The sequence below is a fragment of the Sciurus vulgaris genome, assembly GCF_902686455.1.
Source record: "Sciurus vulgaris genome assembly, chromosome: 4".
NCBI lineage: Eukaryota > Metazoa > Chordata > Mammalia > Rodentia > Sciuridae > Sciurus > Sciurus vulgaris.
In genome coordinates this window covers 9186708-9213488 of record NC_136464.1, presented here as the reverse complement: position 1 = coordinate 9213488, position 26781 = coordinate 9186708, and the positions used below count along the sequence as shown (strand labels likewise).

General features: G+C 54.1%; 1 protein-coding gene across 1 annotated transcript in view; it reads left to right on the top strand.

Moving 5' to 3' along the window:
• HTRA1 (HtrA serine peptidase 1) overlaps window positions 1–26194 on the top strand; it is a 45714-nt gene extending 19520 nt beyond the window's left edge. Inside the window, exons 2-9 of the mRNA XM_079138491.1 lie at window positions 3448–3547; window positions 3978–4182; window positions 19222–19416; window positions 20354–20386; window positions 21496–21610; window positions 22867–22924; window positions 24236–24331; window positions 25482–26194. Of these exons, the coding sequence (XP_078994617.1) occupies window positions 3448–3547; window positions 3978–4182; window positions 19222–19416; window positions 20354–20386; window positions 21496–21610; window positions 22867–22924; window positions 24236–24331; window positions 25482–25650 (971 nt within the window). The 3' untranslated portion in view covers window positions 25651–26194. The remainder of the gene's footprint in view (window positions 1–3447; window positions 3548–3977; window positions 4183–19221; window positions 19417–20353; window positions 20387–21495; window positions 21611–22866; window positions 22925–24235; window positions 24332–25481) is intronic.
• The last annotated feature ends 587 nt before the right edge of the window (window positions 26195–26781 follow it).

Here is a 26781-nt window from a genome sequence, read left to right as displayed (position 1 = left end):
AAAGAAAAAAAAAATCAGTAGTGATAAATATGTATTAGGTAAGTGGAAAGATCCATAAATTGCTGTGATTCATCCCTCATCCTTCTGCTAATCCTAGTTATTTAGCATTTTCTCCATTTAAAAATGAAATCCTATAGTATAAATCATTCAGATTTTGTTTTTGAGAATATTTTGCATACCTGAGGTTCTTTGCTTTCCACATAAATTTAAAAAATTGGTTTCCAATTTCTTAAAAAAAAAAAAAAAACTGCTGAGATTTTTCAGGAGCGTGTTTAATTTGCAGATCAGTTTGGGGAGAACTGATAGCTTAACGATAGTGAATCTTCAAGCCACAAGTGTGGTATCTGATTTATTTTGACAGTGTTTTGGAGCTTTCAGTGACAGTTCCTGTGTGTATTTTGTTAAATATTTCCCTATGTATTTAATGTTTTTGATGCTTATCATTGATGTTTTTAAAAATTTTGATACCAACTCTTTTTTTTTAATTTTTTTTTACTTTTTGGTGCTGGGGATTGAACTCAGGGCCTTGTGCTTGTGAGGCAAGCGCTCCACCAGTTGAGCTATCTCCCCAGCCCAATACCAACTCTTTATAGCTAAACACCTAGAAATAAACCGATTACAACCTATGATTTTGTGATATTGGTCAACACACCTATTCGAGGACTCGGAAGGATTTTCCGGGACTCTCACAGGCAATTTTCGCTCTCCTTTCCAGTCTCCATGCCTTTCCCCTTTCCTCGCCTCGTTACGCAGCTATCACCGTGTGGCAGCCAGTTCCAAGTTCTGTTTGCACAGTGACCCAGCAGTTAGAAGGGCCAGGCCTTGACCTTGCAGGGTCTCCCGTCCTCATTACGGGCCGAGGCCTCAGTTTTAGCATAAGGGCACGAAGCCGGGAGGCTGCAGGGTCTGGCTTCCCGGGCGCCAGAGTCTCCTTCCTCTGGGTGGTTGTTCATCGGGGCTGCAGCTCGGGCTGGAGTACCTGCGGACTCAGCTCCCTGCCCACTTCCACAGTGGCCGTGGGGTGACCTTGTGAGCTGGAGAAGAGAGTCGCAGGTTAAGACCAGAAAAACTGGCCTACCCCGCAGCCTCCCCTTGATCACTTCTCCACGTGGGTGGCCCTAAAGACTGGTGGGAGGGCCTGGGGACCCATAGGGTTCGCCAGGGTGGCACCTACGCCTCTGCCATCCTGCTGACCTCCTCTGGGCAGCACCGGTGCCAGGTCCCTCTTAAACTATACACGTGACTTGGTCAAGTGCTTCCTGTGTGTCGCTCAGCAAGCACTCTGAGGGGGGCGCTGCTGTGGTGGCACTGCGGGCCAAGGGGAGCTATGATAGAGCAGGCCACACAGCTAGTGGGCACTGTGCCCAGGGCTACATTCTGCTCCCCCTGAGGCCAGAGCTGGGCTCAGCACTGCCCCCGCCTGCGTCTCTCATCCCTTGCACAGTGGGTCAAGGCAGAGCCCGCCTGGCCTCACCCGGGAGCCATCCCCACCCGGACTGACCCTGCTGCAAGGAGGACAGTTGACTGGCAATTGAGGTCAGAGCAAATAGGGCCAGCCAGGGTGCCCAGGACAGTGAGGCACAGCGTCTCTCCAGGTCCAGTTCCGGAGAACGTGCCTTTTAAGTGGACCAGGAATTAACACCCAGCCAGGTGCTTCTTTAATCCTTTAATCCTCCTTCTGGCTGGAGAAGCCAAACATTTCTTCCTCCGCTTGACTTTTTGGCCATCTTTGAACAATTCGTTGATGTTCCGCATTCAGTTTCCTGTGGATGCTGGTCCACCAAAGGATGGTCAGAAGGTCAGAGGTCATCTGACCCACACAGGGCAGGCTTGTCACAAGGCTGTTTTTCACCATCTGCCCCTCCCGTTGCTCATCGCCGAGGGGAAGAGCCGCGTTCTCCCTTTCATCCTAGAGCCAGTGGCCCCATTTCACAGGTGGGGAAATGGAGGACTGAGGGTGGACCTCAGGCCTCTAGTGTCCAGGTCAGATTGTCCCTGTGGCTTTCCTGGTGGACCATCCCTGGTGCCTCTTTTTCTAGACTTCGCGAGAGAACACTTGCTTCTCCTCTGAGCTGGAGAACCCTGTGTTCATCTTACCCGGGCTGCAGGCGAGTTCGGCCATGCCGGCCGAATGCAGGAAGTCGGAAAGAGGAAGCGAGTTAACGATCCATAGTGGGGAGGTTCTAGTAATTGTGCTTCTTGAGAGAGTCTCAGGAATGCATTGTGCTCCTTCTGGAATTGCTGGCCTTGCCTGAGTCAGACCTCTGCCTGGCCCTTGCCCAGGAAGCTGGCCCCAGGAAGCCCAGATACATTTGTCTCTGGGTGATGTTCACCAGGCTTTGTGTTTGAAAGGAACATTTCCATGTCCTTATTTCTGTCTCCCATTGGAGCGCTCAGGGAGATGCACCAATTAATCAGTATTACCTGCAAACCCAGGAGGGTGGCAGCTATGTGTGGGGCCTGTACTGAAGTGGGAAAGTTGTGGATTTGGAGAAATGGAGTCCAGGGGGCTTGCTCAGCTTTTCTTGTCATTTATGCATGTCATTTCTCTATGGGAAGTCACTCAAAACCTGTAAGCCTCAGTTTCTCCAAAATACTATGGGAATAGTACCTGATTTTCCCTTTTCCAGAGAAAGGTAGGAAAAATTAAAAAGAGGTAGCACATGAAAGGGGTTTGAGAGCAGCAGTCATAAAATGATGCTGTCGTGAATTTGTCCAGTTGGTTCTTTTCCCCTGGTAGTGGCAGGTCTTTTTCTGATCGGTTTATGCAAAAAGATCAGATTTCAACCCCGAAGAGCTTGTGGGAGCCAGGGAGCCAGGCAGAGAGGGCCCTTTGCCCATCGGTGCTCCTTCACCTCCAACAGGAGCTGCTCCAGAGAGGCAGTCTGGCCCTGGGATGTCCCTGTGTGCAGTGGTATGGAGTTGGGTTGCTGTGGTCCCTGGTGGCACAGCTGTGGAGGAACTGAGTCACCATCTTCAGATACTCAGGTGCTGCTGTGGGAGGCTGCGGCTGTGCAGCTGTGACCAGGCACAAAAAGACATGGAAGTGTCCCAGTTCTTACTCAGTCTGGAGCCTGGGGAATGGCCAGTTCCCTCGTGTCAAGAGAGGCGCATGTATGTGTTCGTGCACATGTATGTCAGTATGCACGTGTGCATGCATGTAAGCACCTGTGCATGCGTGCAAGTATGAGTGAGTGCGCATGTATGTGCATGCATGTGCATGTATATGAATACATGTGGGCATCTGTGTACAAGTGCATGTGTATGTGCACATGTGTGTAGGAGTGTGTATGTGTGTATGACTGGGTGTGCAGGCTTGTGTGTCGGGTGTGCTTGTGTGTGTGCACCGTGGTGCTGTGACACACGTAGGCTCCCTCTTACCCACCTCTCTCCAGGCCACGCAGCACAGTACGGTTAAGTGCCTGGTCTTTTTTTTTTTGTTCTCAGGGCAGGAAGACCCTAACAGTTTGCGCCATAAATATAACTTCATTGCTGACGTGGTGGAGAAGATCGCTCCTGCGGTGGTTCACATCGAGTTGTTTCGCAAGTAAAGAGGCCTCCTTGTTTGCTATAACCTCTGAAGCTTTCGCTGACAGATGCCGCCTTTAGCAAAACTTCAGAGCTATTTCTGAGACACATTTGAGTGTCAGAGTGTCACTGAATAGATTCCTGTGTTATGATAAATGCTTCTGCCTTAGGACATTTTTCCATTTGACTATTTAAATGTACATTCTTGACCCTTCAGATGTTTTAAGAATGTCTGGCTCTGAAGAGATTCCCTAAGATTATTTTCTAAGTGGAAAATATTTCCACTTTTCGATGTGTTGCAAAAACTGGCATGACGTTTAGTTTTTAGACTCTTAAGCTGGTGCATAAAGCAGCGATTGCCACGTGTGTGTCACACAGAGTCAGTCCTCAGTGGGCTGCGGTGCCCGGGTCTGGGTGTTTGGGGCTTAACTTCTATCCTTTGGTTCCAGGCTCCCCTTCTCTAAGAGGGAGGTGCCAGTGGCCAGCGGGTCTGGGTTTATCGTGTCGGAAGATGGACTGATCGTGACAAATGCCCACGTGGTGACCAACAAGCACCGGGTCAAAGTCGAGCTGAAAAGTGGAGCCACCTATGAAGCCAAAATCAAGGACGTGGATGAAAAGGCAGACATCGCTCTTATCAAGATTGACCACCAGGTGAGCAGCTCCTGTGTCCCTGAGAGCACTCTCACCTGCAGAGCCCAGTTCTGAGATGTCCTGGCCAAGATCTTAGCCAAACCCAGACGTGGCAAAGGCACCAGGGATCCGACTTCCTAGGATCTCAAGGAGAGGCATCTGTTAAAATTTTTTGTTTGTCTCCATGGGTATCTCAGTTGTTCACGATGTAGTATAAAGTGTACTGGGTTTAAGAATGAGCCATCTTTGAAACATAAACCCTACTTTGAAAACAAACCAGGTCTTCTCAACTAGATGTGTTTCAGGCAGTCTTCAAACTCAGTTTTGGGGATGGGTAAATAGCTCAGGAAGAGAGCACTTGTTGGCATGAACAAGGCCCTGGGTTTCATTCTCAGTACCTCAAAAGGAAAAGGGCCAAGGGAGTCCCGGAAACCTTCAATTAAAACAAAGCTAGCTAATGGATTTCTTCTTTACAGAACTTCTCAGAGTCTTTAATATGCTAATGTACACCTGCCCAAGGTGGGGGGAACTGCAATATTTGCTCAACTTAGAATTCTCTGACTGTTCCAGGGTTTTTTGTTTGTTTGTTTGTTTTGGTAGGGGTGGGAGTGGGATTCAAAGCCTAAACAGATCGAGCTCAATTTGGGGCACGTTGTATTTGAAAATGCATTTGGTGTTGGGAATATGACCTAATGGTAGTTTCCCTGGCGTGCATGCAGCCCTGGGTTTGGTCCCCAGCACCACAAACAAAACAAAAACAAAAAAAGGAAATGATTTCTGTTTGAATATTCTCCTTGCAGTCATTTTTGTTCTGTAGATTTCTTAGCAAAGTCTTCATGTCTGAAACTAAATCTGGTTCTTGTTGGATCATCAAAAATTCTCACTCATCATCAGTTGATTATGGAGCATTACTTTGCTGTGTGCCAAGTGCAGTGAAATTGCTTTTTCTGGTTTCTTCACCTCCTTACAGTTTTCTAGACTTCAAATGGAAGGAGGACTCGGGGTCAGCTGGAATCCTGCGGCTGGTCCTGGAAGGGACCCTGGACTGTGAGCGGGGTGGGGGTCTGGCCCAGCTCCCCTCTTGCTTCCCCTGGGTGTTGCCTCTGGAGACAGACAGGTGTGGCATTCACGGGCTGTTCTTCTGGCTGTTCAATGGAGCTAGTTCTGTGTTCAGTTTGGGTGTAGGATTCTGGATTCTGATTCTTTCATTTTATTGATTTATTTTCAATAGCACCAGGCTGCTGCTCCTTCTCAGGCTCCTTCACAGCCAGCTTTTCAGAAAGCCACCAGCTTTGACAGATACTATGCCTACTTCTCTGCATGTTCCCTTACCCTCTCAGGCAGTGCAACCCGGCACAGGCCGGAGAAGCTCAGGATAGACCCAGGCTGTGCTCGTGTGAGTAAGTGGCCTTTAGTGAGATCTCAATCGTGCGTTATTTCTGGTAGATTACTGTGGAATTTCTAGCAACAGCTCATCTTTCAAAATGTGTTTCTTAGTCACAGATAATTGGGCCAGGCCCTGCCTTCATTTCTAACGTGTGCAAGATAGCTGCATCATCCCCATTTTATAGAGGGAGAAACAGGCTCAGAGAGTGTGAGTGATCTATCTGAAGCCACAGAGCTGCACTTAATTACCCCAGCCTCCTGGGCAGCCAGGCTGCAGCTCTGCAATGCCCAAGCTCATGGCCATGAGCTCAGGGATAGAGCTTGGCCTCTGGGTGATGGGACAGCTCACTCTAAATAGCCCGCAGGAAGGCTGGTGCATCCCCATTTAGCACTCCTTGAGTTAGGTGTGCGGGCTGTGGTTGTCTCGCCGGAAGGAGGACAGCCAGAATAGCACGGGCTGTGGCCACACGTGGGACTTTCAGCCCCTCTGAGCCCCTGGAGGCTGGCCAGCATGGGGGCCGGGTGTCTACAGGCAGGGTGCTGGCCTGCACGGTGTGTGCTCTGTCCCCGCAGAGTAATTTCGTGTTTGGAATGCGTGGGTGCATTCCGTGCAATTGCTTCTGGCCCAGGGATCTCCTTCTCAGATTTTGAGCCAAAGTGGAGACTGGAGTCTCGTGTCATCCCTGGCACGTCCAGGCAAAACGTGGACACTCCAATCGGAGAGCTGTGCAGAACGCTTCGGACACGACTCTGCTGTTCCTGGGAGTCCAGCTGTGTAGCCAGCAGCATGCTGCGTGACATGTGTTGCAAACCCTCAAAAAAGGGTGTTTGAAATTTTAAAATCGAACTGATGTGGCTTTTCAAAATGGAATTGGAAATGAAAGGATATTAAATTGCAGACACCCACACAAAAGCCTGGTTTCCACTGACTAAACTGCTTTTTTATTTTTTCTTCTTTTTTGCTGATTAGTTGGAAGTAGGGAGAGAAAAAAGACATCTCTTCCAGCCTTTTCTCTTTTGTCCCCTTGTTTTGATGGGAGTTAGGTGGTGGCGGTGGGGGTGGGCAGCAGTCCGGCTTGTCATGAGTCTCAGTCCACCTGGTTGAATGAACCCCAGCACAGACTCACCCATCCGGTCGGCACCTGATGGCGTAGGTGTGAGGTGGGCAGCAGATGGGGCGGAGCCTCAGAGTTGGGCCCTGGGGAGGAACTTGTTCACCGTGGCACCTGGTCATGAAAGACTATGGCCCGGTCTCCCCAGGGCCATCTATGAAGAGCCCCATGAAGATAGTGTGGCCAGCTGCCACATCCACGGGCCTAGTGACTTGGTGGCTCACAGTTGGGATTCCTCGGTGACGTCATGGGTTACTCAGGGGGTTCCCCACCACTCACACTGCTGTTGCCCTTCGAATGTGGCATTCTTGACACTTACAGGGAAATGGAAGGTGCCTGGACATCTGTCCCCGTGGCTACCATGGCCAAGGTATGGTCACGTGACCCAGTTAGGGCCAGCAGATGTTCCCTTGGAATTGCGGGCCACATGAGGGTGCTGCCCACAGAGGGAAGCTGGTGGAGCCATGGCGCGCCCCCCCCCCCCCCAGGGGGACACAGCTCTGTGCTTTGCGGCCCCTCCCACCTCTGGCGGGCCCCTCCCATCTCCTGGGCCTTGCACTTGCCTGGCTTGCAGGCCCAGAGCTGTTTCTGGGCTTGTGACCAAAGAATCCTTTTCTGCTTCTCTCTGCTGAGCAGACACGTGTGCACCCACTTTGCCTGCTGTGTTGAGACCCTGCAGAACTTTGGGGAGCAGTCCACCGAGCAGCCCGCTCTTTTCCCCACACTGGAGGAGAGAGGGTGTCCCCTGCAGGCCCAGCCCTCCCACTTGGCCAGGCATCACTTTCTACAGTGCTGTCCTAGGGTTGAAAGTCCCCTTTCCTTGGGACCCTCAACGGGGCCAGCGGCCGCCTGGAGGAGTGCAGTCCCAGGAAGCAGGGACAGTGTGCATGTAAACACTTTAACAGAAAGCAGCTTTGAGCCCAAACTAGTTCAGCTCGGGATACAAGCTGTCTCCAAAAGTGCTCAACACGAGCCACCGGCCATGTGTGCAGAGCATGTTTAACTCCGTCCAGCAGCAGCGTTTTGTCCTCACCCTGTTTCTTTTTCCTGAGCAGCTTAGAGAGAGGCAGATATGGGGGTGGGGTGGAGAGAAGGGGAAGGGAGCTCTTGGTTTCTTTAGGCCAGGCACGCAGGGCAGAAGTCCGAGGGAGGTCCTGAGGAGGTAAGAGGGGAAAGTTACTTTTGTTATGCTGTTTTTCCAGCTGTGCTGATTCTTTCAGAGTGTCCAGCCCATCCTATGCCAAAGCTTTGTGGATTTCCCACTCCTTACTGGGGCCACTCCTACTCATCTGAAGCTCCCTTTCTGCTCCCTCCTCACCCCCTGTGCCCAGCCACCCCCAACCTTGGGCATCTCCTTCCCCTGGGGCCTCCCTGTCCTTCAGCTCTGCCATCGCATCCTGCTTTAGACCCCAAGGATGTCGCTTCCTGACCCCCTACGTGACATAGCTCCCCACACTGCAGCCCCTGAACACCAGCCCTCACTGTGGGCACAAAGTCTAGAGATGGACTCTCTCATCCCTCCTCATCTCTTTATCACGATTTATAATCAGCTTATTTAATAATTCATGTAGAGATGGGTCTCTGTTGCCCAGATCGGCCTTGAGTGATGCTCCTGTGTCAGCCTTCCCGGTGGCTGGGACTGCAGGTTGGTGGCTTCCTTTATTGTACATCTTTGTTGGTGCTGGGGTTTGACGGCACACAGCCCTTGCCTCCACCCCGGCTGCCCAGCGCTTGCTTTGCCAGTGCTGCGGTGGGTCTGTGGTCTTGGGTAACTCAAGCGCTGATGAGGCGGAGAGGTTTCCTGTGGGTGCTGGTCACTGACGCTGGCCACCAGGTAAATATTTGCAAGCAGCTGTGGCGAGTCCTGTGAGGTGGCTTTCTTCTTCCCCTCAGACCTGTGCTGGTCCCTGGCCACCTTCAGGCTGGCGACTCCCACAGGCCTGTTTGAAGTGGCCGCAGCACAGCCTGAGGGCTGGGGCGCTCTGTTTGCAGAGGGTCTTTTTACCTCAAGCTTGCTGACGGGCAGGACGGCTGACACCTGATCATGAAGTTCAGACCAGGGTCACTTTGGGGTGGGGGCAGTGGGGACACTGGACCTTTCACATCCAAGTCTCTCCAGGCCTGGCTCTCAGAATGTGGCCCGGCGCGTGGTGAATCCACCCTGAGTTATCTCAGTGAGGAGAGTCCAGGCAGACTCTGGGGACAAGGCGATGGCCAAGCAGGGGGTGGCGTGGTGCTCAGCGTGACTCATGCTGGTTCTCCCCAGGCGAACTGATCGTCAGAGGGCGCTGACTAAGACGCATGAGCTGCCCAAGCCGGCCAGATAGCGGAGGCCGCGCAGCCTCTGGAGCCGTCGCCGGAGTCCCTGGAGCAGCCGGGAGCCTGGAATGCACACTCTGCAGTTACCCTCTTACTTTGTTTCTGTGTTTTTCCATTCTGGATCCTTCCCCTGCTCCCTCTGCACCGCCGTCTCTGTGGTGTTCTTTCTCTTCCAGAACTCAGAGGGCTCCGGTCCCCTCTGCTGCAGTCGCCAGAGGCTCTGCTGACGTCATGTGGCTCCTATTACCAAATTGATTTTTACTGTTTTTAGAGAGGTGGGAATGAATATTTCATGAGGGATGGGAGTCCAGACAGCGAGTGGAGGCTGGCTTTCATCCCCTGTGCCGGCCTCTGTCCAGAGGTGAACGGGGTCGGGGTTCCTCCTCGCTCTGATCCTGTTCTTTTTGGCTTGGGAAAGCATTTCAGTTCCCCAAACCCTCTGAACTGGAGCCCTGTGTATTTTCTGGCCCCGTTTCAAGAACTTCTTTGATTGTTAAGGAGATTCTTTGGCTCGTGTTTTTCTCTTAATATGGCAATGCCTTTTCCACGCTGGCGCTCTCCTCAGGGAATGAGATGCAGCCTGTCACTCACGGTTCTGACAGAGCAGTTCCCAGGTCCTGGGCTGTGGGGACTGAGTCTGCAGGTGCAGACAGTGTGTTCGAGCCCAGGGCCAGGACAGACCCTGCAGTCCAAGTCTGCCCTCTGCCTGTTTTTGTAAATAAAGTTTTACTGACACCATGCTCCTTCATTCATGAGGAGTCTGTGGCTCCTTGTGCCCTTTGCCAGCAGGGTTGGATACTTGGAATGGAGACGGTGAAGCCAAAATCGTTTGCTTTCTGGCACTACACAAAAAAGTCTGCCAACCCCACTGGTAGACAATGACCTTGTCCTAGAGGAGCTGAAAGTGGCTGAGATGTGATCCCTATAAGAACCAAGTGAGGTGAAATGCTAAGTGGCCAGGAGAAGGGGCAGAGGAGCTGGTTTTGTTGGCTCTTTCTCTTGGGAGGAACTGTGCTTCTTTGCTGAAGGTGGAGCTTTGGTCTTGTCGGATAAAGCAGAGGCCTTATATTTGCCCATTGCTTTGTGATTTTGGTAGGAAGGAGTTTGCTGCAATTCCACCGTATTTTACAGATTATTATCTGACTTTAAAATCCTACTAGATCTTTTAAAGTCAGATTTTTCCTGATTCATTTGCTGGTTTCATAAATGCTTGGTGAGCATCTGTCTTGGCCAAGTGCTCTATGAGGAGCTGAGGATGTAGCAATGTGGGAAAAAGCTTGGTGATGAAGGTCTGGTGTGGGAAACGGGTGAAGTGCAATGAAGGAGACAGAGGGAAGGGGTAGAGGCATTGGGTCTGGCAAGGCCTCCGGAGATGGTGTGGACAGGGGAGCTTCTGTGAGAAAGGGACACCCCTGCTGAGATGGGGAGGATGGAGAAAGCTGGCCACAGGGACAGTGGCGAGGATGAGCATTGTGGATGGAGTTACTCAATTCTCCTTTCATGCCAAGCCTGGAGGACCCGGGTCTTGGACCATATGTGCACTGTTATTTTCCAGTGAGTTTTTTAGAACCTTCCAGAATGAAAGCTGATGTTTCTGGTTAGTTGCTGTGTATTGTCTATTTCTTATTGGCCTTGGTTTTTTGGGATTCCTGCTCATACTCTAGAAAGCTCCCAGGTCTTAAGTAGTCAATTTCCCAAGAGTTTGAAAATACAAAGGATTCATAATGAATTGGCTACCTTTCACTCACACAGCAGAAGGATGGAGTCTCCTATGACTGTTTTCCTAAAACCATCCAGACCTCTGTCAGTGGCAAGGGAGAAATAAGACCTTTTAGTGAATCAAGGACTGATTATTCAAATAAGCATGCTAATTAAAAGTCACTTTTGTTAAACAAGGCAGTGGAATCTGATAACTGGAGCATGTGACACATGGTATTTCCGTCCTTGTTTTGTATATATACCAGGCAGCTCTCAGAATCCATTGGCCTCCCTATGTCCCATGCGGTTTTGAACATACATTTAATTAATTTGTGCCCTTGGTCATTGACCATCTCAAATTTCTTTTATCTACAGGATATTATACATCTTTCAAAACATTTAAAAATGTGTTAAAACTATGCTGCATCCCAAGCAACTTCCCTGCATGACCACTTAAGTGCTTGAGTCACACGGAGCCAGAGTGCCCTCAGTTCAGTCAGCAGACGCCTCGAGACTGCGCTGAGCTGGACGCTGCGCTCACCAGATGGGGCAGGAGCACAGCCGCATGCGCCACTCACAGCTGGCAGGTTGAAGCTGAGCCCTGCTTGCCACCATGTGGACAGCTACAAGCCAGTCCTCATGAGTCACGTTGCCCAGACCAAAATGCCAGGCTCAGCCAACCCAAGTATCGCCCGCTTTTTTGATGGACTTTTGAGATCTGGCTGGTTCATTTTCTCATTTGTTCACTCAGTCATTCATTGATTTCACAAATATTTATTGAGCAACTGCCATGGCCAAGCACGGCTGTAGCGGGGCAGCCCTGCTGAGGTCAGTGACAGAAGGGATTGGATCAAAGACACGGAGTGTGGAGCAGACAAACCTTGGACCTGACTAGGTGGGTGTTTTTCCTTCTCTGGATGCCTCAGGATGTATGCAGTCACTGGCTGCTGGGTGTCCATACGGAACTGTTGACATGTGGTGGCTTGAAGATGAGTAAGAGGCTATTTGAAATGGCAAACATTTCTTGATATCTCACAGGAGACTAAATATTATGGTGTGTTGTAAACAGCGGGCAGGAAGGTGCTGTCCTTTCCTCTGTCTCTCTGAGTTCACAGAGCCGTCCGTCCTCTGCTCTCTCTCCTCTTGCCCTCCACCTCCTCACTTCCCTCCCTCTCCACGCCTCCCCGCTTCCCACTTCCTTTCCACTCCATCCCTGGACAGCGAGAACGAGTGGGACCACGGGGCCTGGTTGACAGCTTTCTCCTGAGCCCCATGTGCTGAGGTGCCGGTCAGCAGGTCCCTCCTGCCTGGCTCTCAGCTCCTCGACCTGGCCTCCACTCGTCGAGCCACCCTTGACCGCGTCGACATCACACTCCTGACGTGGTCCTCGCGATAACCCGCATCCCGCTAACCCGCATCCCAAGCCTCTCACTCTCAGTCCGCCACCTCCTCCCCCGGCAGGGCCGGCTTCGTGGTGTGTGACCCAGGCACAGGACCCACTCTGGGCCCAGGACACCATCCTAATTCTGCCTTTGAATTTGTGTCGTGGGCTAATCTTCCAGGGAGCCAGGAGTGCTCCGGAAGGCTTGGAGCCTGGCTCAGCCACGATGCCTCCTCCGCTATCTTCCACCGGGCTGGTCCTCGGCCTTCCCGCTCTCTGCCTCCCAGGACCCCGACCCCCCTGCCCTTCCCTCCTGCCTCTGTGCAGCCATCATTGCCACTGGTGGCAGCGCTGGTGTGGGGCTCGGGCTGACTACGTCCCGGTGTGTCCTGTGGGCCACTGGCAGGGGCGAGCTTCTCCCGTCCTGATCCAGGTGCCTAATGCGTCCTGGCACAGAGGTGGCCGTTCCCTTTGGGTCATCCATTGTCTGTGGGTTGTGACAGGGGGTCTTTGGAAAGAAGAGATGCCGGCCTCCACTTCCCCACCCCCAGTGAGGGCACAATGTCGTGTCACTAGCTGGTGGAGCCCTGAGTTGTGAGGCCCCTTGGTGCCCTGCTGCCCTGTGAGTATCTTTGTTCTGGAAGGACTGTGATAATAACTAGCAAATAGAAACCACCAAGGTCAGTGGAGAGAGAAAATGGAAGAAAGGAAGAGTTCTGTATTTTAGTGCCTTTAGCCCACTTTATGAACAAGGGGCATGCGTACTGGTTCCTGAATGCTGTGACCGTCTTGGCAAGTCTTTATCTCCTTTGGTGGGAAGTGCACGAAGCCACCAGCCTTCCTCGCTGATGGTGTGCTCTGGCCCTTCTTACCCGGCTTGGAGCGCTGTCGCCTCTCTCCAGCGGGTCCTTGGGTCTTGCGTGCTCCTGCAGCTTCTCCACACAAGTCTGTTTTCCATCGGAGGCATGCGAGCTGCTTGCTGGGTACAGGGGACATGCTGTTTCCTCTGTCGCATATTTCTTAAAGAAAATGAAAGCTTACCATAACTGTTTCCAGAAGGCGCATTGAATCACTCACTTGAGTAGCAGCCAGGGGCTGCAACATTAGCCTTTGGAGCAAACTTCACCCGACGGCAGCGACAGTCTGGAAGCTCCAGCCCCTGAAAACGAGCGTGCTGGGCGGCTGGCGGACAGAGTGGATTCTGCACACTCAGCAACAAAAACATTTCTGTAACCGAGGAGCACTGTGTCGTTTTCAAAGGAGAGAGAGAAGGGTCCGGCTTGGCTCATTAGGTTAGAAACAGAGGGCCAGCTTTCCTTTAGTTCTGGTGTTACTGGTTGCTTAATGCTCTGCTCTCCAAGCTTCAGGGGGTGAGGTTGCAGTGAGCAGCTGCGGGTAGTTAGGCAAAACCCCCAGCAGAAGCCCGACTCGTGGTGGTCCTGTCTGTGTGTGCTCCTCCCAGGAGGACCGCTGACCAGGCCACCACCTGCAGGATCCAGGAGTCCCCTTTCCTCTCCTGCTGCAGGAGTTTGCCTGGATCGTCGGACCCCATTCGAAGTTGTATGACAAGAGATCTCCTAGGGCTCCTAGGGCCGTTTCGATCTTAATCCATTTAACTATTTTCTACTGAAAGAGTTTTTGGGAACAACCAAGTCTTCTGAAAAGAGCTCTAATTGCCAGGGCTGAGATGACCACTGGCTCTCGGCAGGCTCAGCTCCCTCATTTTAGAGGCAGGTGAACCCAGACTCAGAGAAGTCAAGTAAGCAGCCAGGGTCCCAGAGTGAGTTGGTACAGCACCCGGACCAAACCCAGATGCCCTGCTGCCCGGACAGTGGAGGCCGAGGTGCTCGTGTGCGCGTGGGCCTGCACCCATGGGTGTCGCCGGGGCCTTCACCGCTGTCACCCTGAGTCCAAGTGAGCCATCAGCTCCTCACTCAGCACAGGCCCTGTGCTCCTGCCCTGGAGAGTTTTGACAGTGAGGGCTCATCCAGGGTTCAAGTGTGGAGGCCAGGCCACATGTAGAGCCGTCAAAACCAAGGCCATGGCACCGGCCTGTCTCTACCCCCGCCAGGGATTGGCCAGTTGCAGGGGCTCCCAAGAGGAGCCGTGGGCTACCACGAGGACACCATTCACTGGTCTCGGTTCCTAACGCCTCCCTGGCCCTGTTCTGTTACACCCACCTGGTCACCTTCCTCTGTGGAGTGACTGAGGAACAGAGTGGCTCCTTCCTTGCTGGCCGGCCCTGTGCCTGAGCATCTGGTATTGAACTGGTGAGAACAGCTGGAGTGAGGGTCTGGGGTTGAGCTTCAGCTCCCCTCAGTGCGTCGGCACACGCACTGTCTGTCCTGCAGAGCAGTTGTGGTAAAGGCCACGTGAGCGACAGCAGGAGGAGATGAGGGGGCAGCTCAGGGTGGGTGCGCCGGGAGTGGGCCTGTCCGCAGTGACCCAGTCCAGGCACAAGGCCCCCAGGGACATTTTGGGACCACTGTTTCCTTTTAAGCAGATTTCTCCTTTCCGTCCCCACCCCTGGGGAAAAGAGCACGCATGGAAGAGTACGACCTTGTCAGAGACCTTCCTGAACACGCCTGGATGCTGTGTGGGATCTTTCCTTCCAGGCAGCCGTTCTCCCCTTCTTCAGCCTCTGTCCTCACCAGCAGAGCTCCAAGTGCCTTTTCTGCTCACAGCCCTCGTCAGAGGGTGCTGGAGGGGGCCTTAGGCCTGGGAGCTGTGGCGCCCTGTCAGGAGCGAGCCGAGGCACCTCTGGAGTTTCCTTGCTCTTCTGAGGCCTCGTTGACTGTCTTGCAACCATGAGGACAGCCTGGAGCTGAGACAGAAGGAAGGAGTCTTGTTCTCGATGTTGCCTTCGAGGCTTTGAAGCTATCAGCCTTGGTCCCCTTGCCCTGGGACAGGTGACTCTCTTGTCCATCTTAAGCTGGGTTTTCTTTATTCATGACTGAAGACACTCTAACTAGTAAGCACAGATCTTTTCCAATAGTGATATATGCTTGGATCTTCTGGGAGATTCTGGACTGAGCTGCCTTTGGCAAGGAAGATGGACTCTGTCCCCTTCTACTCCCTGGGCCCTGGTGGCTTATCTGTGCCTCTGTCCACCGGTTAGGAAGGCTGGAGGAGGTGGGTGCCTGCGTCTTCAGGGCCCCTGTGCTGTGCGTGGAGACAGTGTCCATGAGACGGTTCTTCCAGGTGGGTGGGGTTTCCTGTTGGTGACGCTGTCAGGCCTGCTTGTGGTGGTTGTGATCTAACCAGGCGGTCAGAGCCTTCTTTAATTGTGCTGTGGACCAAGTCCTTCCACACACTGGCATTAGATCCCCTGCACAGTTAGTCTCCTGCCTGAGGCTGTATCTGGTCATTCTGTAGACATGGCTCATGCTCCCCGTCCAGGCCTCTGCCACCAGCCCCTGGAGCTGATTCTCCACCTGGCGGGCCGGCCATGTCCTGCCCACCCTGGTGCCATGGTTGATGCTCTCTTCAGGTCCATCCCTGGCTCTGAGGACACCCCTGAGTTTCGGGAATGCCCCACAGCTGTGACTGGGCACACCCCGCTCCTAGATGCCCCTTCACTACTGCGGCTCCTGTTCCCCTGGGTGCGTGTGAGGACGTGAGAATGGGCCGTGTGGGGACTCATGTGAGCTGCTGGCCCTCCTGCTGGCGCCCAAAGTCACCTTCTCCCCTCTGCAGTGACACGTGTAGCCTCAGAGCTTTGCTTTTCTACCTCTCGACTCTCGTGTGTCCCCAACGTGCGTTTTTCTGTCCCCACAGAGTGTGAGACTCTGATGAGCGCCATGGAACCCACAGGCCCCTTTCTTCTCTTCCCCGGCCTCCTCAGCTGACACGAGGGGGCTGGACGCTCACCCTGGTCCCTCCGCAGGTGTGCACAGGTGTGCGCAGGTGTGCACAGGTGTGCCGGGAGTCTTGGTGAGAGGGGCGAAGTGGCTGTTGGGAGAGGGCCGGCATCTTGGAGATGGCCTGTGGCTGGTGCTGCTTCAAAGGGAGCTGCAGACAGAGTGTCTGCCGCCAGGATGGCTTTGATGTGGGTGGTGCAGGAAGCAGCCTGGGGCCCCAGAGCAGGGGCAGAGCGGACCCCAGGTGCTGTGCAGCTTCAGCAGGTCAAGACCGGAGCCTGGCTGTGCCTTTCAGCCATCTGTGCATTTCTTCTCCCCCATCCCCCCGTGGAGCAAATGTCTAGATGGTGATGGAGTGAAAAGCTCAATTACTGAGCAGGAATTTGGCCAGCAGAGAGCTGCGAGCAGACAGGCCCGGGGCGAGGATCGTGGCTGAGAGTGAGCCCCACTTGGATTTGAAGGGGGCTGAAAGGCCAGGGTCTTGCAACTGGCCAGCACCTGTGCAGAGCAGAGGCAGCTTGGCCTCGTGGAGAGCATGAAGCTGGCCCGGGCTGTGTCTCAGCGCCAGCCGTCCCTTGCAGGGAATTCTGCCTATAATTAGAAGTGTGGGAATTAGAGCTGGAAATGCAGGTCCAGAGCTGGGAATCTGCTCTCTTGCTGAGCCCGGCTGCTGGTTGGCTGTGAGAAGTCCCTCCAGCTCAGCCTCAGTTTCCACATTTGTAAAACGGGAGAACTATGTTATGAGTCCTAACGGTGTCACAGAAGTGCTTTGTCATCGGGCGGGTTTGTTCCTTTCACGTGAACTCGGGGTTTCTGTGACCAGGCCTCCTCTCCCTCTGGCCATCCCGTCTGCTTCTCCTGTCCTAAGATCACTCTTCATGACCTATGACACCCAAGTGAATAAAGACGTAGACGGAGATGACAGTTGGTGTGGTCCACCAGCGCAACGTGCTCCCTCCTCTGCGGGGACTCGCTGGGCTGTCCTCGCTGGTGTCCTTTCTCAAGCCCGTGTAGCTGTGCTGGTGAGGACGACTCTGCTGCACTCAGCCCAGGTTTGTTCATGGAGTGCTCTGGGCCCATTGTGGCAGCGTCCCCTGGAGGCCTGGCCCTCCCAGGGAGAGTGGATGGACAGCAGGCAGGCTGGATCACCTTGTCTCGTGGGACGAATGCCCCGTCCCCTTAGCTTCTCTCACAGCATTTGTCCCCTTCCCAGCATCCTCTAGCTGGAGCTCAGACTGTGGAACAGAGGGATGGACAGAGTCGTCCAGGTCTCTGCTGTCTAGTGCCCCGAGACATGAAGCCTGCTCCTGGCGCCCTTCCCAGGAGGTGGAGGGGTGGCCAGCGTGGGGCGTGAGCTACATGGTTGAGATCTCACGGTGGGCCCTGCCTTGCCGCTTCTGTTTGTGTCTGAGCCCCTTTGGTGTCTCACCTTGACCTGCCTGCAGCTCCCTTTCTTTTGATGGCAGGCTGACCTGCCCCAGCAGCCTCTGCCACTCATGCCTGTCCTTCAAGGCCATCCCTTGGGGAGAGGCCAAGTGCACATCAGCAGCCCCCGGTCCTGCCCTGCTCCACTGTGCTTGCTGAAGTCATTCCTGGCACAGGCCTCTGGCGCGGGCCCAGATAAACACACAAGGCTGAGCTCGCCGCCTGCCTTGGACACTAAGGACGCTAAGGAGCGTGGGGAATGCCGCAGGCTCTGGCCTCAGGCGACCCCACGGGGAAGGGTCACAGTCAGGGCGGAGCTGTGCCTTGCAAGGTGACGTGCGCTGGCCTGTGGCAGCACAGATGTTGCAATTCCCCCATGGAGTTTGCAGGGACCCCAGTTAACAATGGTCAGCACCTGGCTCAGCTGATGCCGATGCAGCCCTGACCCTCGGTCCCTTGATTCTCACAGTAGACAGTCAAACAGGTGACCTCCTTATGCTCACTGTCCAGATGAGGCAACTGCAGGCCCGAGGGGTCGCAGCTTAGGCAGGATCTCAGCATGGCAGTCTGGCCCTGTCCGTGCTCCTGGCCAGGGCTGGTATTCTCCTGGGCCTTGTGTCTGTGAACTGAGGGGCGTCCCCCTCCTCCTCCCGGTCCCCTAAAGTCACGATAGGTCTCACATCCCTCTACATTCCTTTCTTCCTCCATGAGTCTTCTCAGCCAGCATCATCCTTGTTGGGCGTTTTGGGCGGGGATGCTGTGTAGTGGACAGGAGGGTCCAGTCGGGCGCGCAGTCCTGGGGATGAATCTCTGTCTCAAGTACTGTAGGTCCTCCTTTGTTAAATGGGCATAGCGATGGCCCCAGTTACCTGCAGGTGTCGCCCTGACCTGCAGAGGAGATGCTAGAGCAGCCCACCTCTGCCCAGCTGGGCCCTTGGCCTCTGTTTCAAGGTGGACACACGCAAGGACTCCTGTGCTGCCCTCGGCACCAGGCCTCAGCTCTGCTTTCCGGCCTGGTCCATGGCAGACTCAGGGAAGCAGAGGGAGCTCGGAGCTCAGGAGGTTGCTTGGCTGTCCAGAGACAGGAGGGGAGAGAGCCTGAAGGTCCCCTTATGGAACAGGGAGGCCCGGGCCCTTCTTCTAGCCCCTCGAACTCCGAGCTCTCTGAGACCTTGATTGGGCCCTGACTCATTCTGAAGAGCTGTTTGGAGCTTCCGACTTCATGAAGCCTTCATAGGGCGCTGGGGCTGGGCTCCCTCCCAGGCTGGGGAACAGAGATGGAGCTGGGGACCTCTCAGGACAGGAGAGACAGCCCACCACTCAGGTCCTGGATGCTGCTGACCCCTGGCCATCCCTGTGCCTCACTAGCACGGCCCATTCTTGGCACAGGTGCCCACCCAGCAAGTCAGCAAGTGCCTGGTGGCAGGACCCCCCCATCCTCCTGCCTTGGGAGGAGTGTGCACGAGACATGGGCAGGTTCCTCTGCTCGCCCAGAGGTGGCATGGGCTCAGGCTCCTGCCTGGGCCTTTGCCCTCCAACAGAAGACTTGTCCTAAATGCTAAACCTGGTTCATCTCCCCCTGTCGTCTGCCTTGAAGGTTTCAGAGCAAGTGTGTGCTGAGCGCTTCAAGGCGTGATGGGACCCCAGGATAGCCTCCGTTGCCTTTTCCGTGGTGTCTGGCCTCAGTGTTCACTTGTCCCCTCAGCGCGTGACATGTTTCTGGGTTCCCTTGCCCCCAGAAAGGCATGCTGGTCCTGAGCCCAGCTCCCCAAGGGGCTTGGTGCTTCCGAGCCTGTCACTGCTTGGGGCTCCACCACGTCTGTGCTTTTACCCATCTTGTCAAGTGAAGCAAACAGCAATGCCCGCCCTGTGGTTGCAGGGGAAGCTGCCAGTCCTGCTGCTCGGCCGCTCCTCGGAGCTGCGGCCAGGGGAGTTCGTGGTCGCCATCGGGAGCCCATTTTCCCTTCAAAACACGGTCACCACGGGGATCGTCAGCACCACACAGCGAGGCGGCAAAGAGCTCGGGCTCCGGAACTCGGACATGGACTACATCCAGACAGATGCCATCATCAATGTGAGCTGGGTTTCCTGCCCCCTCCACCCGCGGGGGACTGGGCAGGCTTGGCCAGAGGAAAGTCAGGCTTAGAAGCTAGGCCTTGAGTCAGGACCCTCGTAGCACTGAGGTGCCCTTTGAGCCCCTAAGTCGGAGGAATACGGAGGGTTGGCAGCCCCAGAGCAATCCCTGCCACTCTACAGAAGGGGCCTTAGGTCTGCCAGAGGGCATGGGGTGGAGATCCTCATCCTGTCTGCCCAGGGTGACTGGCTGCCCTGCCCCACAGGCCCCTTGGGCACCTTGAGGATGCGTAGGGCCTCCCTTTCTAGTAGAAAGGGCACTCATTTTGCAGGCTCTGTAGCCTCCAGGTGGCCTGAGCTCTGCCCTCTGACCACCGTGCTTGCCACAGCCCCAGTGCCAGGCCTGCGGCATCCCACGCCCCCTCTGGAGGCTGGAACTCTCCGTGCACTTTCAGAAACAGACTGTCTCGAACACCCCATTTCCCTTCTTTGTTTCTGAAAAGCAATTCCCCCGTTTCTAACAAGTAAGAAACTGTGTGTTTTGTGCAGTCTCTGCCTCTTGTAGGTTTTATTCTGCAAGCTTTCTTGCAATCTGCCTGAGGTCCTAGGACCAGAACAAACGGTTTGGATTCCAGCCCCAGCAGCAGGCGGGGGTCTTACCAAGGGGACTGTGTGGATTTGGACCCTGTGATCCTGAAGCAGGAGGGCAGCCGGCCTCATCCCAGGGGGAGAAAGCGGGGTTAGACGATGTAGGGCCTCTGGATCTGAGAGCCCCAAATTCCCCGTCTCTGGCAAATCCTAAACTTTCTGAAAAGTGTTACAAGTCTCAGGGGAGAACCGTACCCCACGCTCCAGGCATGCTCAGAAGCTGCCAGACGCAGAGGGACTGAAGCACGTCATGACGCAACTCTGACCTCTCTGTTTCTGCTTCATTTCAGTATGGCAACTCCGGAGGCCCCTTGGTGAACCTGGTAAGGCTTGGCAGTGCCACACCATGCTTGTTTTTATCTGTGAACATGCCATTTTGTTTTAATTTCTCTCTGAATACGAACTTGCCAAAACATGTTGTCCGTTGTTTTAAAGCGAGCTCTGAGCGTGCTGTCTCTCTGCATGTTGCCCTGCACACCTTTTCTGGAAGGAGTAGGGCCTGCCTGCTGGAGTTGAGGCTGGGAACGTAAGACCCTGGGACACGTGGTGGAGTCTGGGTTCGGTCCCGGTTGCTGAGGGAGCAGCCTTGTGCTGCAGGTCTCAGCAGAGCTGCCTGTCATAGAAAGCACCTCCTCCAGATCCAGCCCCCAGGGGAGTGAAGCTGGGACAGCTCTCCCGGGCCAGGAGCCCTTCCTCAAGACCTGCAGGAATGAAGAGGAGCCGCCCACTCACAAACAGCTCTCCTCCCTCTGTCCTTAAATCCTTGAGCATGGAAAGCAGAGCCTGGAGTTGCAGACTGTCAGGGCCGCTTAGAGGTGGAGGAATCAAGGTCACCTCTGGCAAGGCCTGGGTGGGGCCCACTCAGCACTTGCGGCAAGTGCCTGAGGGTGATGGATCCCGCCTGGGTGGCTTTCCCTTCCCTGTGGAGGAAGCTAGGAGGCGACTGTGCCCCACCCCATCCTCAGCCTCCGTGGGCACTGCTGCCAGTGGAGACCCACTTTCCTGGCTCTAAGGTGGTTTCACCTGACATCAGCAGTTGCCTCAAGGTCCCTGGAAATGGGAGAGGCAGGAAGGAGTGGGCGCCACCTCAAGAGTCAGAGATTTTGGAAATGCATTCGCTTTCAAGGGAGCAAACATTGTGGGTTTGGAAACTGCGCTTGTGCGTGGCCTGAGTTCCGGCCTGGGGTGTGTGTTGATTCTGAAGCTGAGCGAGGCTCATGCTGCCCCGTGTCCCGATGCCTTTCTCCCCACCGCCTGGGCACCTCCTCCTGCTGGTCTCTCCAGTTCTTCTTTTTCATTAATTCTCATTTTCATTGCACAAATTTGTGGGGTACAGTTTTCAAAGGCTCCTTTCACACAAACTCTCCACTCCCTGGTGCACCGGCTGCTAAGTCCTCGGGGACTCAGTAAGCCATTTCTCTTGGTTTTTCAGGACGGTGAGGTGATTGGAATCAACACCCTGAAGGTGACGGCTGGAATCTCCTTTGCAATTCCATCTGACAAGATCAAGAAGTTCCTAACCGAGTCCCATGACCGGCAGGCCAAAGGTAAGCAAGAGAGCTTGGGGACCTCGGACATCAGTCCTGAAACTTTACTGCCCCTTGGATATGGGGCAGGGCACAATGGCAGTCCCTAAAACCAGCCAAGTAGACTCCTATCAGGAATTGAGAGAGAATGCACACTGCTCGCCCTGGTACCAGCTCACAGATACTTGACCATTTTTGCCCTGTGATCATGGAAATTTCTTCTGGTTCTCAATCTACTATGTCCCAGGCATGAGCCCAGGTGACTTTTGTGCATTGTATTAATTGTCATTACATCACTTGATTCCTTTGACTCATTAGGTGGGAATCAATGGTCCTATTCCATGACGAGAAAACTGAAAATCAGGGAGGTGATTCATTTTGCAGAGGTCTGTGCATCCGCCTGCTCTGAGGAGGCTGGGGGCTGGGTGTGGGCAGCCCCCAGGGCCCCTTACAGGTGTGATGTTTGTGTTTTGGTGGGGAGGGCAGAAGCTGCAGCAAACAATCAAACAAGTAGGATAACATCACATAGCATCGAGTGCCCGAGAAAATGAGGCAGGGTGGATGGATGGCAGGGGAGGGACGGGCAGGGCTGACCGAGGAGACAGTGTGGCTGGGAGACCCTCCCAATCCAGATCGGGTGAGAAGGAGCCAGGGTGTGAGGTGGGGGGAGGGGCAGGGTAGTGTAGACAGAGGAAAGTGGACCGTGCACAGTCAGCAGGCACTTGGGTCCTTGAGTGGCCATGAGCAGTCACACAGAACGGGTGTGGGAAGCCGGCCAGGGTCAGGAGCGAGGCTCGTGTAGCCAAGGTGCCGGGCCTGGGCTGCATCTTAACTGCATGGGAACAGGGAGGCTGGTGAAGGGCTGCTGTCACAGGAAGAATAGGCCACTGTGGCAGCCAGCTGGGAGGGGACTGTGGGGTGGGGGTAGAAGCTGGGGGCCAGTTAAGAGGCAGGCTCTGGCCGTCCTCCAGAGGAGAGACGCTGGACTCAGCCCGGGGCAGAGTGGAGGGAGCGGGGAAGCACCTGGGGGAGGGCCAGGGGTCAGGAGGAGACAGTGAGGACTGAGGACCCCTAGGGTTTTGTCCACAACTGAGATGGAGGGACTTTTCTGAGGTCCCTTAGCAGGCAGGAGTCTAGACCAGCCTGTGACCCCGCCTCAGGCGGTGCCCCTCTGGCCCAGCCCTCGCGCTGCCCACTGGGGCATCAGCCCCTGGCTCCTGTGTCCCTACCAACCCTGCTGACCGGGCTGACCCATTGTTGCTTTGTTGTCACACCAGGGAAAGCCATCACCAAGAAGAAGTACATAGGTATCCGAATGATGTCCCTCACATCCAGGTGGGTAAGCAGGAGTGTGTGCCTGTCCGTCATCGAGGGAACCCCGAATTTCACAAGGCTGGCACCACTGGCCTTCTGACGTCTCAGTTTCTGCTCAGAACTTAATTGCACCGGGAGAGCAGGGGCTGTGGCCTGGCCCGCTGCTTTGTGGCATCCGCTTTCTCTCGTCCTCTGGACTCTGCCTCCTCTGAAGTCCTCCTGAACGCAGGCCGGCCCGCGCGCTCAGGCCTCCCTCTCGCCACTTGCTCTGTTGAAACCACATTCCAGGAGTTCCCCACGCACCCGCCCAGCCCGGAGCACCTGCCTCTCCTTGGCCTTGCGGCCGCGGGCTGAGGCTATAGGAATGCCAGGGCGGCCCAGCCAGGGATGCCAATGACTGATGGGCTTGTTTTCCTGCCTGTTACCAGGCGTGTGGTGAGCTGCAGGGCGAACCTGGGTAGGACGGGGGTGAGCTCACCAGTGGTGCCTGCCCCCCGCCCCCGCGTGGCGGGAGCTGAGTAGCAGAGAGCAGATCACATTCACAGACACATGGCTTTGTTACTAGCTGATTGTCACTGTTAGCACATTTTGATACATGTTTTGAATGACTGCACCTTCTTTAGCATTCCAGAAGATGGGATGGTTTTCCAAGATTAAAATCACCCAGTTATTTATTTCTGGAACCAAAGGGGGGGGGGGTGTAGGGAAAGAGCATAGGCTGTGGAGCCTGGCTTCCCAGCTCTGATGCTTCCCAGCTGTGACCCGGAGTGCTCAGGCCTCCCCCAGGATGAGGAGAGGGGTGCAGGTGTTCCTGCTAGGCAGCCAGCTTTGGCTCTGTGAGCGGTGGCCACCGTCACCAGCCTCCGTGACTCTTCCTATGTCTACTCTGTGCCAAAAACTGGGTTGGGTGCCTTTCCCAGGCGGCCTCATCTGAGTCTCATAACAACCCATGTCCTAGAGTACTGTCGCTGCCCCATTGTGTAACTGAGGAAACAAAGACGCAGAGAGATTGAGCAGTTGCCGTTGGTAGCACAGAGAACAAATAGCAGAGATAGGAAGTAGACCGGGCCAACCATTAGACTGTACTGCTCCTTCAGTGGTAACTGCTATTACTAATTAATAACTACTAGTAATAATAAGAATCAAGTGCTTCCTTGCTATTACATAATGAACCTTTGACTCTAGTAGGTGGGCAATTGTAAAGTAGAGTTGGAACTCCCGAGGGAATTTATGTAGGGCTAGGGGACAACAGGGGAGCTTGGTGAGATGAGTGTCAGCAGAGGGAAACCCGTTGGTACTTATTGTTAACTCGAGTCTTTTTCTCGGGGGCAGCAAAGCCAAAGAGTTGAAGGATCGCCACCGAGACTTCCCAGACGTGCTCTCGGGAGCCTACATCATTGAAGTGATTCCTGACACCCCAGCAGAAGCGTGAGTGCCAAGTGTCTTCCTTTTTCCCGATGTCCTCAGGGAGGAGTGTTCTTTTTATACTGGCTCAGATAATTGTGTCCACCCTTGACAAATGTGGTCAAGGTCAGCCAGGTCATCCGATGTGGTTGGGAGCAGGACTCATTCACGGAAGGGCATTTTCTGCCTTCCAAGGTCCTTGCTTCCCTAGGATCATCCAGGTAGGAAGAAAAGAGCAGGCTTTTCAGGAGTCGGGGAAGGCTGACTGGGGAGAGAGGTTCATGGAACCAGGTCCCCAAGACCTCAGTTGGGCCGCCCGTCAGTACCTCTAGAAGAGTGACCCCGGTGACATCAAAGCAACGTGACAGAAGTCTCTCAGTCAGCAGTCAGGGCTCGTGACCTGCACTGACATAACATCCAGAGAGGAGTATAGGACTGCAGAGCCATCCGGAGGCAGACCTGGCCTGCTGCCTGCTCTCGTGTGACCCGTGCACTGAGAGCGATGTTTGCATTTTTGCATAGCTGAAAATATTCCAAAGTAGCCATAGTATTTTGTGACATGTGAAATTATATGAAATGCAAATATCAGTGTCTACAAATGCTTTGTTGGAATACAGCCCATTCGATTACAGATCGTCTATGGTGGTTTTTACGTTGCTACAGCAGAGACTGAATGTCCTGCAAAGCTCCAAAAATTTGCTATTTGGCCTTTTATGGGAATAGTTTGCAGATCCCTGCACCAGACCACGAAGGACCATGACAGCTTATTGACTGACTCTGTCATTTGTGAGCTAAAGTTGCAGCTGGAGCATGTGGAGGAAGTGTCTCCTAAGGGAAGCATTTGCCCATCCTGAAGAAATTGTTCTCTGGGTTGCAACTCATTACAAGTAATTTGGTCACAGTGTGTGGCAGATGGTACCTAACACATCCTTGCTCCCTTTGGGGTCAGTCTGTCATAGTGTCACACAAGTACCATCAGAATCTCTGCCATGATTGATGATTTTTGGCCTATAAATCTCGGGAGGAGTGCACGGGTGGTTTAAAGTCACCCTCTCCTGAATTCAACTCACACCTGTTCACTCTGGGCCTTTCGGTTCTGAGCTGTGCCCTTGTTGATGTGAAGTTAGACCAGGAGGAACGGAAACTTTACCATGTGTTTCCCTTTGTGTTGCAGTGGTGGTCTCAAGGAGAACGACGTCATAATCAGCATCAATGGACAGTCGGTGGTCTCCGCCAATGACGTCAGTGACGTCATTAGAAAAGAAAATACCCTGAACATGGTTGTCCGCAGGGGCAACGAAGACATTATGATTACAGTGATTCCCGAAGAAATCGATCCCTAGGCAGAGGCATGAGCTGGGCTTCATGTTTCCCTCAGAGACTCCAGTGGACAATGCACGAGGACTCTGGGCTGGTGGCACGGCATACCCAGGACTTTTGACCGCCATTTTGCTTGTTCAGTGGAAATGCCCTGGCCAACAGAATCCTTCTTGATAGTTTTCAGGCAAAACAAATGTAATGTTGCAGACCTTCAGGCAGAAGCTCCGCCCTTCTGTACCCCATGTATGCAGCGTGCTTTATCTTGCCAGCTTGGGCTCTTCCTGCTTAGGCAGTCAACATCTGTCTCGTCCTTTAACTGAGTCATCCTCTTAGTCCAACTAATGCAATTGACACATTGTGTAGATAAGAGGAAGGCCCCACAGGAGCCAGAACAGTCCTGGGCATGTTCGTGCTTCCTCTGAGTCAGCACGCAGAGGAGGTGGATGCACGGAGACCACGGGTGGGTGGACGCTGGCTTCCAAGACGGCCAAGTCCCTCTTTTAGGAATCTCTTCAGAACTGGGAGCGCGATGACTTTGAGTTTGAGCTATTAAAATACTTCTTCATACGTTCCTTTCTGGCGTGCTTCTTTTAATAGCCGGTTGTGGTCTTTTTGAAACAATCGCGACTCAGTGGCTCCTCCTTAAGCCACACTGTCCACTCAGGGTTGAGCTCTCAGTCCTACCAGTTATTCCAGAACCATCTTTCGGGATTTGCCAGTGTTATACAACCCTGCTGGGCCACCCAGCTCTGTGAGCGAGGGCCGCAGGACAGTTCTACGTACATCTGGAGCTCTTCAAATGAGGCAGTCTGTGGACCTCGTGTGTCATGCAATCAGTCAACGCAGGTTTTCCAGGCTTCTGCTCTGCCAGGCCCTGGGCCAAGTGTGGAGGGCTGGCCAGAGCAGGACAGATGCAGGACAGCTCTCTCCCTGAGCTTCCACTGAGAAGCCAGTTCTCTTCCTGGAAGGCAGGCCGTTTGGGAGAGCAGGACAATCCCAGGACTGACCCATTCTAGGTCCCCAGAATGTACAAGGCTGCTGCCCACCCCGTTGGTTCTGGGTCTGAAGTAAGAACTGGAGCTCAAGCTGCAGAGTTCAGAGCAGGGCTTCCTCAGCGTGCCTTCCTAAGGCACAGCCTTGAGCAGCTGAAGGGC